Raw genomic sequence first — 15,792 nt, 5'->3', positions numbered from 1 at the left:
ATGCTACCTCCAAACCTTCAAAATAGTGGCATAATCTCAGAATTTAAAAAAAAAATGCTTCTCTCTTTTCATCAGATTCACTTAGATAGAAAGCAGAAAGTTCTTGAGCTTATGAGACTCAATAGTTATTTAATAATACCAGTTGACTGCAGGTGTCATAAAAAATGCTCAAGGGTAACTGTTGACTTAATTAGGTTTACAGATGTAATAATACACAAAGCTAAAGTTGACTCCAAATATCTTTACCAACTCAACAGGATAATACTAAATGCGGAATATTTTGTTCCCCTTGTACTTCTCCAGGTCGGAAGCACAGGAGGAGACAGCCCTAGAACTTTTTGGAAGTGATAGGCATATAGGTTAAATGCCATCCATTTGGTTACCACCTTCCCTCTTGCCATTTTTAATTTATGAGTTCAACACTTTCTTCTCCGGTCTCTTCCTTTCCTAAGAGATTTCAAGTCAATTTCCATTGATCAACATCCACCTGAGACTAATGAATCAAATATTTTTTATAATAGATTTTATTTTTTTTTGCACTTTTAGATTCACAGAGAAATTGAGCAAAAAGTAACAGAATTCCCCTATTATACCCCTTCCCGACTACCCTCTCAGTTTTTCTTATTATCATCTTACATTAGTGTGGTCCACAAGACCATAGTTTACATTAGGGTTCACTCTGTGTTGTACTGAAAACATTAATTTTTAACAGGCCTACAGTGATCACGTATTCTGCGATAATGCATTAAATCACCATTTACAAAATAAATTACAACCTGCCCAAATACCGGTTAATAAAGATTGCCCTGCAATTTCTGTGTCCCCATGTTATCTTTTTCCTAGACAGGTGGGGGAGCTAGAAAGCAATATTTTAAAAAGGGAAACTTTTTCCTTATTACTTCTCATCAAGACTGTTTATTTACTCTCTATATATGGTATATATATATGGTATGCAGTGGTACATAGGCACATGCTCTGCGAAGAAGTATGAACCAGTAAAAAAAGAAATCAAGAGTGAACAAAAGGAGTTTTCAACCTGGCTAGCCTAGGACACAGGAAGGTGTGCTCTAAACCAGAAGGAGAATAGACTTCCTAGTTTTAATGCACTCTATTTGGATTTCTCTACCCATTAAGGGACTGCAGTTGCTAAAGTTGCCAGTGGGGATGACTTTTATAACCATTCTTTTTTTCTTTGAGTAGGTGAGGAGAGAAAAGAAAAAGGAAATACAGCAAGACTACAGAAGGGTCAAAGCCAGTGGTCATTGCCTCTCATACCCCAGCAGCACATCATGTGACTCTCCCCTGCCTCCTGAACCTAAATGTCCTACCAGGGCCCACAAGACTGCCATGCAGTCACCTTCTAGGACAGCTGCTGCCCTGGGTATACGAACAGCACCATTTGATACATGCAAAGCAAGAACCCATGCTGCTTAATCCAGTTATTCTCGTTCACCCATAGGGGCATTCCCAACTCATGGCCAAGTCCACCCCCGAAATCGTCCAAAGCTTTTCAAATGCTCTTTTATTTCCTGCCAGCTACATATGGCCTATGAGACTGGCCTGACAGAGCCAAAGCAAGGCTGTCCCACAGCCAGTTGGCAGCAGGTGTGGCCACAATCTGTGGCAATGAAGACAGCACTTCAGTGAAGCGGGCACCTTCCCCAGACAGGACTCCCTGGAGCCAACTGAGAGCCTGGGTCCCAGGACCAGATGCTCTTTAATGCCAGCCATCAGCCTGCAGCCAGAGACCAGCGCCCAGGGGAAGTTTATCCAAAGCACTGATGTGATGCTTGTTTTAGTTTCTTACTTCAGTTCTTGCCTAGATATCATATCCAGTGTTTCTCCCTTACGAAGGGCCATGGGCTATCCTTTAAACTAGCACATCTCAAAGCGAGGGCGCTGAATTCATACTGTGTTTGTATAGGAAAAGCTACTATAGCTGGCTTGCTGAAAGATTAAACTGAAAATTAACCATGAAACACAATGAGTATTAAAGTTTGAAAAGTATTGTATGTATTCATACTGAAGTGAAATGGCACTAACTAAATGGTCATGAAGGGCTCTTTCCTTTAGACAGAGATACAGATTTACTTACCCTCCCATCTTGCAGTCCCCAGTTCCACCTTTCCAGGCTCTTACATACTTGGGATTGGCCCACAGGGACACTGGATTAAAGGTTCCACTTGAAAAATAAGGTCCCACTGGGCTCAAGAGTACAAAGAGCAGGGCTTTGGTAGGCTTCTTGACTCCAAGAGAAGGCTGCAACAAAGTAGAAGTACATACAACCATAACTTAAAATGTGGACACCAGTCTTAAAGTCTAGAATAGATTTATATCTGTCTCCCAGAAGGAGCCATCGAATGACAATAGCTATTACCATACTTTTAAAATTGAGTTACACAAAGTCTAATGGTTTTTAAGAAGGAAATCCTGAGAATGGAGCACATACATTTCATTTTGCTTTTCTTTCTGAGTTGTTATGATTTTAGCAAAAAAGCTAGATTTGTCCATTTCTGTGTGTTAGTAGGGTTTTGGAGGAGAGACATATTTCTAACAAATATCTATATAACACCTTTCAAGGCTGCATGATTGGGAATTGAGAAAGGGGAGAACCCAGACATGGTTTTAGTCTTTGGGGGGTAAAATATAATATTTACTTCTCTAACTTATCCTTCTGTTTCGTAGCCTAAGTGACTGCTTCAGGATATGGCAGGGTCTTCAGCAGGTGGTAGGTGCAGGGGAATGTATCATTAGCACGCCTGCCCACATCAACTAGCAGGTAGCAAGAGTGCAATTTCAATAGCGGGATAAGTACTGTTAAATCAAGTTTAGCCTACAGCTGCCTCATTACATTTTAAGCTCAGCCTAAAGATTTCTTTGTACATCATGAACTATAACTTAAATGGATATTATAAACAGACGGTAGCCTACTCTTGTGCCAATTACTGAGTTTTGGCCAATCAAACGTGGCCAACTGTTCAAACCATGTTCAAATAAGGCAAACGCTGAGTTATAACCAAGCCAGCTGTTTCTGAACCTCATTTCTGTTTCCTGTATGTCACTTTCCTTTCTCTGTCCATAAATCCTCTTCCACCATGTGGCTGCGCTGAAGTCACAGGGACTACTCTGGCTGGGAAGGCTGACCGAGTTGAGAATGGTTCTTTGCTCAGTTAAACCCTTTTAAATTTAATTCGGCTGAAGTTTTTTTTATTTAACAATATCATCAAAAAAAAAAACAGGGAATGAATGACTTATAAATAACAAATATAGAAGGCCATCTTTCCCACACTGTAAAGCCAGAAGCCCACAGTGCAAAATCCTGCCAATTCCTCCAGCACAAGAGCAGTTATAAATAATTAGGGTTCATTGTTTATTAAGGAAGAAAACTGAGAGACCCAAAGTTTTGAAGGCTACATATTAAGGTAGAAATGATCACTGGACTATCCTCAGCAATTCAAGGCCACACGAAGTAAAAAAACAAGCCAGGACTAATTTAGGTTAAGAGTTTCGGTTAAGTAAAGAGTTTAGGTTAAGTAAACCACTTGTGTCCAATCTTCACTAGAGCCTGGTCTACCTGGATAGGAATGGGGATCTGTCAGGAAAATAAAGAGAATCTTTACAATAGAAAAGACTCAACTTCAGCTGATTTTGTGGCTTTGTAATGTTTTTTGAGGGATATTTTTATCTGAACTTCAATTAAACTTCCCCTTACTACCCATTGCCCCACTATCCCTCACCCACTGCTCAACACTTAAATCACCAAAGTCAGGCAGGTAAAATATTCAGGAGCACAAAAAAAAGCGTTTGCACAAGCACACACCAATGCCATCTGAAAGGCATGCCACCATAGGAAATGGGAAGGTAATTTCATTAGCATTCCATGGGAACATGACGACCAAAGGGCCTGGGTGGCCACAACAAACCTATGATGGTTGATGGAAGACTATGTTAGAGAAATCCGTCAGCAAGCAACAACAGGTTTTGATTGTTAGCTTGTGTGTGTTCTTTAACGGAGACTGAAGATTAAAGGAGGACCATCCTACCAGTAAAGGATAAAGCACCTTAAAGCTTCATTTGCCTTTTTTGGTTTCATTGTCTGGGAGGAAAAACCTAAGCATAATACACACACCTGCTTTTCTTCCCAGCTACAATAAAACTTAACCATCTTATCTCTGCACTTTTATTTAACCTCTCAGTTAAGAAATGACACCTTCATTTCGTGGGTGCCTTGAAGCAGAATATGTTAGATTTTTTAACGAATCCTATGATATGGTTTGGATTTGTGTCCCTGCCCAAATCTCATGTCAAATTGGAGGAGGGGCCCAGTGTGAGGTGATAGGATCATGGGGGTGAATTTCCTCCTTGCTGTACTTGTGAGAGTGAGTGAGTTCTCATGAGATCTGATGGTTTAAAAGTGTGTGGCACTTCCCCTGTGCTCTCTCTCTCTCTCCTGCTGCCATGAGAAGGTCCTTGCTTCTCTTTCACCTTCTACCACTGTAAGTTTCCTGAGGTCTCCCAGTCATGCTTCCTGTTAAGCCTGCAGAACTGTGAGTCAATTAAACCTCTTTTCTTCATAAATTACCCAGTCTCAGGTAGTTCTTTATAGCAGTTTGAAAATGGACTAATACACCCTAGTGATGAGGAATTAAGAGAAGCTTCTCAACATAATTTAGAGATATAATATGCTGGCATCGTCTCAATAATTTACCTAGCTTCTAAGTTTCTGAATAGAATAGCTTATTTGTGGACAAGCTAATAGCATTTTAATAGCTATCACAAAAATGGCTGGGACTTTTTTCACTCCAAACTAATGTATTTTATGCAAACTACATTATACTAAAAGAAGTAACAACAACGTGTTATGAAAATTTTTTCCTGAAATAAATTTCACCTGGGTCATTTTCTTCTCCTGATTTTAACAGGTAAATTTGCATTTTATTCCACTTGGTGGTAGTACACAGAGCACAGATAGAAAATGGAATAATTCTGTACATTAAATCCATTTCTAGAAAAAAGGTCTTGATAAACCTCTAAGTAATATTTTCATTCTTAGCAAGCAGGTAAATTATAGACTATAACTTTTCAATGCTGAGAGAAAATGTGTTTATGTGTACTAATACTTTATTTTCTGCAATTTAACCAAGGTCAATTCATGTTTTACAAGTACTTCAAGTACTGGTGGTGATCACAGACTAGTCATCTTCATCCTCAAATGATTACTTACACCAATTCACTGTCTTGTCATGCATAAAACTGTGATTTCACTGAAAATGGTCACAGTGCTTTAAGACAGAATAAATAAGATCTAACACTAGGCAGAAAGAGAGGAAGAGAGCTTTATGATTAGGTCTGTTTCTATGCTTAGGAGTCATTATTTGTTTCTATGTTTCAATTATCCTTTCTAGCCTGAAAAGCAATCTAAATTCTGTGCTGCTGTTAAGAGTATTTCATTATGAACTGTTATACAAAAAAAGATAACTGTACTCATATGTTTCTCACAGCCCTGTCCACCATAACAAAGACATGGAATCAACCCAGGTGACCATCGATGGTGGACTGAATAAAGAAAATGTAATACATATAAACCATGGAATACTATGCAGCCACATAAAAGAATGAACTCATGTCATTTGTAGCAACACAGATGCAGCTGGAGTCTCTCTATCCTAAATGAATTAACACAGACACAGAAAACCAAAATATCACATGTCCTCACTTATAAGTGAGAGCTAAGCATTAGGTACATATAGACACAAAGATGGAAACAGTAAACACTGGGGATTCCGAAAGAGGGGGAGGGGAAAAGTGTTTAGAAAAACTACCTATAGTGTACTAGGTTCACTACTTGGGCAATGAGATCCTTAGAAGCTAAAACCTTAGTATCACAACATATACCCATGTAACAAACTTGCATATGTAACTCCTGACTCTCACATAAATTTTTTTTAATTAAAAAAAGTCAATTAACTTGTTTCACACAAGAGTATTTTATTATATAATATTAAACAACTATAAGCAAAATTCCACGATGATAAGTTCAGTCATCTGATTAAATAAAGCAAAAGCCACATAAATAATGAGAACATATGGATGACAATAGCTGATGAATTGTCTAAGTCAGTTTCAATGAGTCATATTTCCTTATAAACACTTTAACACTTTGGCTTTTTACTCTACTAGCTTCCTGGAATATTCAAATACATGAGGAATTAAAAGGGGCTTTAAAAAAAAACATGAAAAATGAGAAATATAAAATTTCAAATGCAGCGTATTTAACTTCTCAAGAGACCACATTGACTTTGAAGCCGAAATGCTGATGTGTTAAAAAAATAAAGACTTTTTTTACTTCACGAGCTATACCTCACAAATAAATGGCAAATACATATACAAGGGTTTTGAAATACATGGATATTTTGCATAGAAGGACAAGACACTGAGTGTGATGGAAAATAAAAAGACATGTCACAGAGAAAATCATCACTTTCCTCTGGGTCAGTCAGAAATTACTTTATCGAAAGGCAGGATTTTAGAGGTGATTTGAATGACAGCAGGAAAGAGCTCAGTGAGCTGAGAAGAGTACTGTTAGCCTATGTTTTGGCCTAGAAGGCAGAGAGGCACAGCAGCATGTGCAGGCTTGAGAATAATTCTGCCTAGGCAAGGCAGATGAGAGGCAGAAGAAATAAGATAATTGGAAAAGACAGAAGAACATTTTTCCTAAAGCAACACAATTTTTTTTAATTCGAAGAGTAGCATGTTTTCTTTTTTAAAAAACTACTGCCAGTTCTTTTGAAAGAAGTTTAATTGTTAGAGTGGAAAATAGTAAAGAATACTGGACTAAGGGGTGCTGCAAGGGAGAGAACTCAGCAGTCCATACAGGGCTTGAATGCTGTGAGGGTCAGGAAAGCGAGGGCACTGAATTCATACTGTGTTTATATAGGAAAAGCTACTATAACTGGCTTGCTGAAAGATTAAAAAATAATAATAACCCTCAATAGTATGCATTGCTTTTTGGCTCCAAAATACTTCACTGTCATTATCTCATATAACAGAACAATTCAAAAAGTTATAATTCCTATTTTTAGGTTGAGGAAACTGAGGCTTCAAACAAACAATTTGCCCAAATTTCATGGTTATTAAGTTGTAGTTCTTCTCCTCTTAATCCAGAGTTATTTCATACTTTACCAAAGCTTGAAAAAAATATTAATAAAGTACCCAAGATCTCCTTACTTTAAGAGAGTTCAAACTGGTGTCTAGCTTTCTTCCAGCTGAGCCTTCACCCATAGTGAGACACAGCAGGGATACCTCTTAGGGGCCTGCTGGGTGCCTCCCGCCCCTGAGTTCCTTCAAGAGAAAGTCCAGTCATATGGCTAGCCTTGAGAAGTAAATGAGCAACTTGATAAGCAAAAAAGGGAAACAGTAGCTTAAAACAATCACCAAGGAAGTCAGAGTCAGAAGATGTTTGGTTTCCTATAGAAACTAAAGATAACATCTTAACTGATGTCCCAGAGTTGTTTTTCAGAACCTGGATCCCCATCAAATGGATCTTCCAGACCCCAGATACGAGGGAACTGAGACAACTCTGGGCACACTGGCTATGAGGTAGCCCTGCTCCGCGGGAGCAGTAAAAACAAAAAACAAAAAAAAAAAAAAAGAAAGAAAGAAAAAGAAAAGGAATTGAGGACTGAATTATCACCATTCTTTGTTTTTCATTTTGTTTTTTTTAGATGGAGTCTTGAGTCTCGCTCTCTTGCGCAGGCTGGAGTGCAGTGGTGCAATCTTGGCTCACTGCAACCTCCGCCTCCCAGGTTCAGGCGATTCTCCTGCCTCAGCCTCCTGAGGAGCTGGGATTACAGGCGTGCACCACCACACTTGGCTAGTTTTTGTATTTTTAGTAGAGATGGAGTTTCCCCATGCTGGCCAGGCTGGTCTCAAATCCCTGATCTCAAGTGATCTGCCCGCCTCAGCCTCCCAAAGTGCTGGGATTACAGGCGTGAACTACCATGCCTGGCACCATTCTTTGTCTTAAATTTCTTTCTGAGAGGCCTGGAGGAAGTCCGCCCATGGGCCAGACCTAATATTCCTTTCTGCTGATTTCATCTCTATTTTTTTTCTTTTTTATTTTTTTTAGAGACAGAGTCTTGCCATGTTGACTAGGCTGGTCTTGAAATCCTGGCCTCAAGTTACCCTCCTTCTTCAGCCTTTCAAAGTGCTGAGATTACAGGCATGAGCCACCATGCCTGGCCTGCTGATCCCATCTTTAGACAAATATCCCCTTCCTTAATCAATATGCAAATCAGAAAATATTTGGATTTACCTGTAACCTGTAAGTCCCTACTTCAAGATATCCCACCTTTTTAGGCCAAACCAATATATGACTTCCATGTGTTGACTGATGCCTTTGCCTGTAACCTCTGCACCTTACATGTAAGCCACTGGGGAGTTTAGGTCTTAAGCATGAGCTCCCTGATTCTGTTTGCTTGTTGGCCTGCAAATAAACATCCTCCTTTCTCCCACTGTAAAACCCCGGTGTGGATGACAGACCTCACTGCACTGGGTGAAACAATAGCCTTCACCCTCTACACACCCCACGCTCAAACCATAATGAACCCCTTCCATTGCTCCTCACTTTCCTACTTCCGTATGCTCTACTGCACTACTCCCTCTGCCTGGAACGCTCTCCTTCCAATGCCCTCCTGTTATGGGTTGAATTGTGTCCCTAAAATTCCTATGTTGAAATCCTAACCCACGATGTGACTGTATTTGGACATCGGGCCTTTAAAGAGGTAATTAAACTTAAATGAAGTCATGAAAGTGAGGCCTTAATCCATAGGCCTGCTGTCCTTATAAGGAGGCCGGGCGCGGTGGCTTACGCTTGTAATCCCAGCACTTTGGGAGGCCGAGGCGGGTGGATCACGAGGTCAGGAGATCGAGACCACGGTGAAACCCCGTCTCTAATAAAAATACAAAAAAAATTAGCCGGGTGTGGTGGCGGGCACCTGTAGTCCCAGCTACTCGGAGAGGCTGAGGCAGGAGAATGGCGTGAACCCGGGAGGCGGAGCTTGCAGTGAGCCAAGATTTGCGCCACTGCACTCCAGCCTGGGTGACAGAGCGAGACTCCGTCTCAAAAAAAAAAAAAAAAAAAAAAAAGAAGAGGAAAAGACACCAGAGATAGCTCCCTTGGCCAGACAGAGGAAAGGCCCAGAGAGGACATAGGGAGAAGGTGGCCATCTACAAGCCAGGAGGAGAGCTCTTACCAGAAATCAGCTTTGCGGGCACCCTCATCTTGGACTTCTAGACTCTGGAGCAGTGAGAAAATAAACACCTGTGGTTGAAGCTGCCTAGTCTGTAATATTCTATTCTATTATAATATTCTATTATATTCTATTACGGCATTAGCCACAGGATAGAATGCGGGCCTAGGAATCCTACAAATCTGCTCCTCAAGCTGGCCAGCAAACTGGTCAGTTACAAACTTTTCTGCAGGTCCCTGAAACAAAAACTGGATGAAGTTTCCTTCTCGTCTTGTTTTATGTCCTTGAAAGCTTGACCTTGTAACCATATGGTGGTACTTTCTCCTGATCTCTGCCATCCAGAGGGTGTGAATGTTGGGGTTCCTGTCAGTTAGTCCTAAAAATTATGTTGAGCAGTTAAAAGCCTTTGCAAGCTCAAAATTGGCTGCTCTAGGCTCCTTCTCGGAGGAGAAATGGAGACTGTGCAGTATTGCGGCTCAGTAGCTAAGGCTTTGCTATTTCCTAGTGGTGGCCTGGGTTCAATTCCTAGCTTCGGGAATGAGTCCTTTCTGGTTTGATATCTGTGTGTCCTTTGCCATTTATTAATTCTCTTCCCTTCATGAACAACTTCTGACTCCCTGTCTTGAATTTTCCTTTCTCTGAGCTATGTTTGGCGGTTCTAGATCTTGTAAAAACTACTTACCACCTCTTTGAAAATACCTCCCACACCTGTGGTCAAATCAGAACCTTAGTTAAGGCTTATTGGTTTCACCTGGGAGGTTCCTTCTGGTAAAGTTCAAAAGCCAGAAATATTAGCTGTTTGTCCCGGCTAGAGTCTGGTAATAAGAGATTTGGTTAAAAGTCAGCTTAATTAAAAAAGTGATGTCCAAGATTTATCTATCTATCTATCTATCTATCTATCTATCTATCTATCTATCTATCTATCATCTATCTGGCAGGCTTTTATATATTTTTTTCTCTTCTTGGATCTTTTTCTAGAAAAAATAACTTTTTTCTTCTCAGTCAACTGAATTGTTTTTCTCATTTTGTTTTCTTGCCACTCTTGATGCCCACATTGAGAGGACCTAAGATCATTTCTAACAGTCTGGGCCTCCTTAGAAAAAACTGAGGAAGCACCACACGTTCTCTTTTGGGAAAAATCTCTGTTTTCCTCAAGGAACCCCAGGAATTGGAGGCGAACAGATCCCTCTCAAAATCCAAGGCATTGCTCTGATTTGCATTGTGTTACCTAATGTTTTTTACTTGTAGGGGTATCAGAAATTGCTTTGCATTATAGGAGAGTTTTTAAGCTTGGTGTGTAATAACTAGGTAGGAAATACACTTTAAGGGAAGGCTAATAGCAGTTATAGGGGACTACCCCACTCTGTGCACATTTGAATCAGAGAAGCATGCTCTTGGCCACCTAGAAGGTATGGAAACGTCCTTCTGTACTTTCCAAAACTCCCAGAGGGGATGGGCTGATTCCCTCTTTTTGGGATCCAGAATCCAATATAAAAATGGGATCTGTAATTTTGGGGAATCTGTTTTGCCTTCTAACTGTGCCTGTTTATTAGGCTCTAGGAACTGCATGTTTTCCTGGCTCTGTCCCCACGTTGCTCCACCCTGAAGCCAGAAATCCAACTAAGATACTTAAAAGCTGGCAAATGAAAAAATTAACGACTACTAGGTCTTCTGTTTGTCTGTGTATTTATATATGTTCTATGTGTGATATGTATATAAAAGAGCTCTAATTAATTGGCTTAAAATATAAGCATTTAAATTGAAAATTTTGTCAGAAAAATAAAAACCTTAACACCTTTTAATTCATGGGACTTTAATAATCTTCGGGAAATAAAGAGAGTCAAATATTATTGATAAAATAAAAATGTCTTCAAAATTTAGACATCTGGTCTAAATTAGGTCAGATTAAATTAGATTTGCTAAATGCTTCAATGCCATAAACTGCTTCTTTAACTTGATAATTGTTCAACTTACCTGCTTTGGAGCCATTAGATTCTACATAGGGCCTGGGGACATGTGGAGTTGGCCATGCCCCCTAGCTATGCTGGAAAGAGTCGGACCTTATTTGCACTTCTATCTGGTGTCCTAGGCTCCACACCTGGTTCATAATTAAAACCACTTACTTATCAGACTTTTCACCAAATATAAAAGTTGCTAAGAGTTAACATTGTAGCTTATGTAATTGAGGCTACCAGAGAAACAGTGTTACCTACAAGGCCTGTAAGGAAAATGGAATGTGTTTTTGGTAAAAGATTATAAGAAGGCATGGGAATGTGGTCTTATTGCCTAGTTTACAGAGTTAAAGGATTGTTTTAAGTTACATAGGATAAAGCTAAAGGTTTGAGCAAGTTGTGGGAGGTCAGTGAAAATTAATCTTGTAAAAGAAATTCTGTGTGTGAAACTATTAGCTAAAGTTACAGGGTATTATTCAGTTTTTCCATAAATAGAACATTGGAATAAAAGCACAACAGGGTTTTCTTAGAGCATTAATCTGCTCTTTAACAACAACAACAAAAAATTGTAAAGGACTACAAAAGGTTTATGAGAATCTTATCTCATGGTAAAATTGATTAAGATTGAATAGATTTGTCTACGAGATTTCTTAAGAATTGGATTTGACATTTATTAATGCAAAGATGAAATTTGGCTTTCTCTCGAACCAAATTTTCATGTAATATTAAAAGATAATGGAAGATTTTTGTTTGCCTTTTGAATAAACAACAAGATAAAGAAGAAAAAGTGAGACATTGTTTGGAAAGTTGTCTTCCCTCTATCAATGAGTAAAGGACTTTGCTTTTGGAAAATCTTTGTGTTATCATTTTGGCTAAATAGATGACTTTACAGTGACCTGGGATTCGATTTTATAATATCAAGTGTTTTAAATCTTTGATATTTGACAAACTTTCTAAATCAAATTCTATATTATGCCTTTTTCTGATCCGGTCAATACTTTAGATATGAGGTCCCCTAAAGTCCAAAAATGACATATTTGGCTTACTTGGTATATTAAAATCATACAGGAAGCATTGTCAAATATGAAATGGTGTTTAGCTTTCTTTGGGCTGTATTTGTATAAATATGTTATTGGTATGTGCTCTAAAATTATGGGAAACTCTTAAATTCTGATATGACTTAGTGTATGTTATCAGTAATAATTGTAATTGTTATGTAAAATTGTTGTATGCCACAGAAGTAACCAAAATTTCTAGTCAATTGTGTCTTTAACTATGGCTTCCCTAAAACTTTATGTTATCCACAAAAAATTGTTGTCTTGTTTTGATCCTCTTTAAAAGATGGTTTATAATCAGATAGAGGGCTCTTAAATGCAGGTTTCTGAAAATTTCGGAAAGTGTGCCATTAAAATAGAGAGGAAAAAAACTTCCAAGAGTCTCCCTTGGGAAACTAATATGTTCATAAATATTGAGCAAACAGGAATTAAGAGCATGGACTAAACTAATAAAAGAACAAACTAACCTTCTAGTGACTTTTTGCTTAAAATGTTGCTGATCCTTTGTTTCATTTTTCAGAGTCAAGAAACCTTTTTTTGAGCTATTTACAGTTTTTAAAAATTGAGTAGATTATACTCCTATGAGCAAACTTTGGAGCATATTTCTTTCTACCTGATTTCTCAAGAATTTGAAAACTATTTGTGAGTATTCTTAACTTATGGCAGCATAGTAGTTTGCATATGCGCAATAAAAATCGGTTTTCCTTTGTAACAGGACACAATTAGAGACACTGTCTGTTTTACCAGGGCTTTGACTGGAATGGCATTCTTTCAAATATAAACAGATTGCTTTAAGGAATCAGAGTTGACTTACAGAGCTGACAAAAGCCTCTGGGGAAAGCTGGCCTCATACCTTGCCTATTCAATTCCTTTACAGGGTTCCTGACCTGTAGTAAGTAAAGAATGTCACTTTCTGACAGGCCTAGGAGCTCCAGTTATCTTGGGATCTCAAGAGGAGAATTCACACAACTCATACAAGTATCTGCAGGCACAGATAAATCTGTGTCTCAGCTCAAGGCTTTAGAAAATCTGAGATTTCTTATGGAACAAAGTTACATCCAAGTCAATTTTTAAAAAGCCTATATGGCAAATAATTATTATTGCTATGCTTTATACAAATAACCAGGCAAAGCATAATAAGACTAAAGCTTACTGTGCAAACAAATCAGTCCTACCATGATTTGTTTTCAATAGAAATGGGAGACTGGAGAGAGAAAAATTATGTTTCAGAAACTGTGGTATACTTGTTATTCGATTCTAGTCCCATTCATTGTTTCGAGCTTTTTCTGCCATTTACATTGACCCTGTTTGTTCCTATGAGCCAACCAGTGATCTCTAGCTGCTGCTCAGAAGAAACAGAAGGATAACATAAATATCTGGATCAGTATTTTAATTCTGAACATGTATTGGAATTGGCTAGCAACCCCATATCAGCTTGGTTCCAACAACTGCCTAGTTCATGGAAAGGCTTATTATTTAGCTTAGTTGGGATAATTATACTTATTTTGCTTTACTGTTGTAGAATATATTGCTGTGGTACTCTTTGTGCAGCAATGCAGGATAAGATTACTCAACATTTTCTTAAATTGAACACTTATTAATCTTGCAGATATCACCTTTTGTGAGAACTCGAGAGTTAGGAAGGGCCTTCACCATACTGATGCTTTCTGACTGAGCTCCTCTCTATCCTGAATAGTTAGGCAAAAATATCATCACCTGTATTCAGCCAGAAGAAGCTACAGAAGATGGATCTTCATCCGTCTGCAAATTTTAGGATTAAGGGTCCCTTTGGGGGTATTGGGGGAACTATGTCAGAACTATTTAAACCAGAGCAACTCCATCTTGAATACGGGATGGATAAAATGAGCTGAGACCACCTGTGCTCCATTCCTAAGAGGTCAGGCATTCGTAGTTACAGGATGAGACAGGACAACACAAGATAGATACAGGTCACAAAGAACCCACTGAAAAAACAGGAAGCAGTAAATAAGCCAGCCAAAACCCCCCAAAACCAAGATGGTGAGGAAAGTGACCTCTCATCATCCTCACAGCTTATCTTAGGCTATTTATAATGCATTAGCATGCTAAAAGACATTCCCACCAGTGCCATGACAGTTTACAAATGCCATGGCAACATCCAGAACCTACCCTATATGGTCTAAAAGAAAGAGAAGCCCTCAGTTCTGGGAATTCCCCACCACTTTCCAGGAAAACTCATGAATAATCCACCCTTGTTTAGCATATAATCAAAAAATAACCGTAAAAATAGCCAACCAGAAGCCTTCAGTGCTGCTCTGCTTATAGAGTAGCCATTCTTTTCTTTCTTTACTTCTCTAATAAACTTGATTTTATCTTACTCTGTGGACTCATCCTGAATTCTCTCTTGTGTGAGATTCAAGAATCCTCTCTTGGGGTCTAGACTGGGATCCCTTTCCAGTAACATTCCAATTAAGCTTTCTTCTCTAAAAGTTAAACAGAAATCAGTGCTTCTGAAAGACTGGTATCAACCACCTGCCTGACACTGCCCCTCCCTTTTGCAGTTTCAACACAACAACAAGAATTCTTTCCTGATAAGAGACCTCTGACCATAGAGTGGTTCTGGCCAGTCTACAGAGGCTGAACACAGAGGGCCTTTGTGTCCTCTGCTTCACCTTTTGATGTGTAGGACCTAACTGTAATACATTTAAATGTAAAACTCCACCCCAAAGTGACTTGTGATGCATGTTGCATGCACGTTAGCCTACTATGTATGTGTGTGCCACCCCTTCATGAATACTAACAGCTCCTCCTATAACCTGTTGAATATATATATACTTAGCCACCCTGCTCAGCAGAAATTCCTGTTCTCTTTACCCCTCTCTCTCCTTTCCAAATTTATGAGCCCCATCATTCTTCAGTTAACAATATTTAGGACTGCTAGAACAACCTAGAGGACCTTCTACCACACTTCGATTATTTTCATTTAAAAAAAATAATCTGATGCCAGTCCTAACATGTTGCATTGACTGACACCCTAAAGAAAATGTCCTTTGTCTCTTGCCTGTTTTCCTTTAGTGCTAGCCAATAAACTAACAGGCAATCCATACATAGGCATTTGAAAATGTATCACTGGGAAAGCCGAAGTCCAAATTTTCTGAGACTTGTTATAACAGGGCTAAGGGATAAATCCAGGTTTATTTGCCAGCCCTGTTCAAAGAAAAAAGATGGCATAAATTTAACACTTGATAAAAAGGCTGATCAATTCTTTTTAGTTTTTAGATAAGAATGACCTTAGAATTTAAAAGAACAGCTAAGAGAAAACTAAAGACAAAGTGGAAAAGACTAAAAGAACACTTAACACTCTTCTCTAACTTCCTCCTGTGTAAAAGAAGTGATAATGACTACTCACAGCGTTAATATAAGGATTACATTAGACAATATGTAGAGAGTGCCAGGGCTTGATTTTTTTAAGCATGTAAAAGTAGCAAGTGTTACTGTTTTTGCAAGAAATCATTGCTAACAGAAATGGTAAATAAATTCCATATGTACAATACA

The 15,792-nt window shown here is 38.8% G+C and overlaps 1 protein-coding gene across 3 annotated transcripts in view; it reads right to left on the bottom strand.

The window, feature by feature from the left end:
• The window catches only part of BCAT1 (branched chain amino acid transaminase 1), a 132,983-nt gene that overhangs the window by 32,399 nt on the left and 84,792 nt on the right, over positions 1 to 15,792 (bottom strand). For all 3 annotated transcript variants that reach the window (XM_012502471.2, XM_003265600.4, XM_030804613.1), the window contains exon 6: positions 2,096 to 2,259. In XM_012502471.2, coding sequence (XP_012357925.1) covers positions 2,096 to 2,259 — 164 coding nt within the window. The remainder of the gene's footprint in view (positions 1 to 2,095; positions 2,260 to 15,792) is intronic.

This window comes from Nomascus leucogenys, chromosome 23 (assembly GCF_006542625.1).
Source record: "Nomascus leucogenys isolate Asia chromosome 23, Asia_NLE_v1, whole genome shotgun sequence".
Classification (NCBI taxonomy): Eukaryota; Metazoa; Chordata; class Mammalia; order Primates; family Hylobatidae; genus Nomascus; species Nomascus leucogenys.
This window is presented reverse-complemented; position numbering and strand designations above follow the sequence as displayed.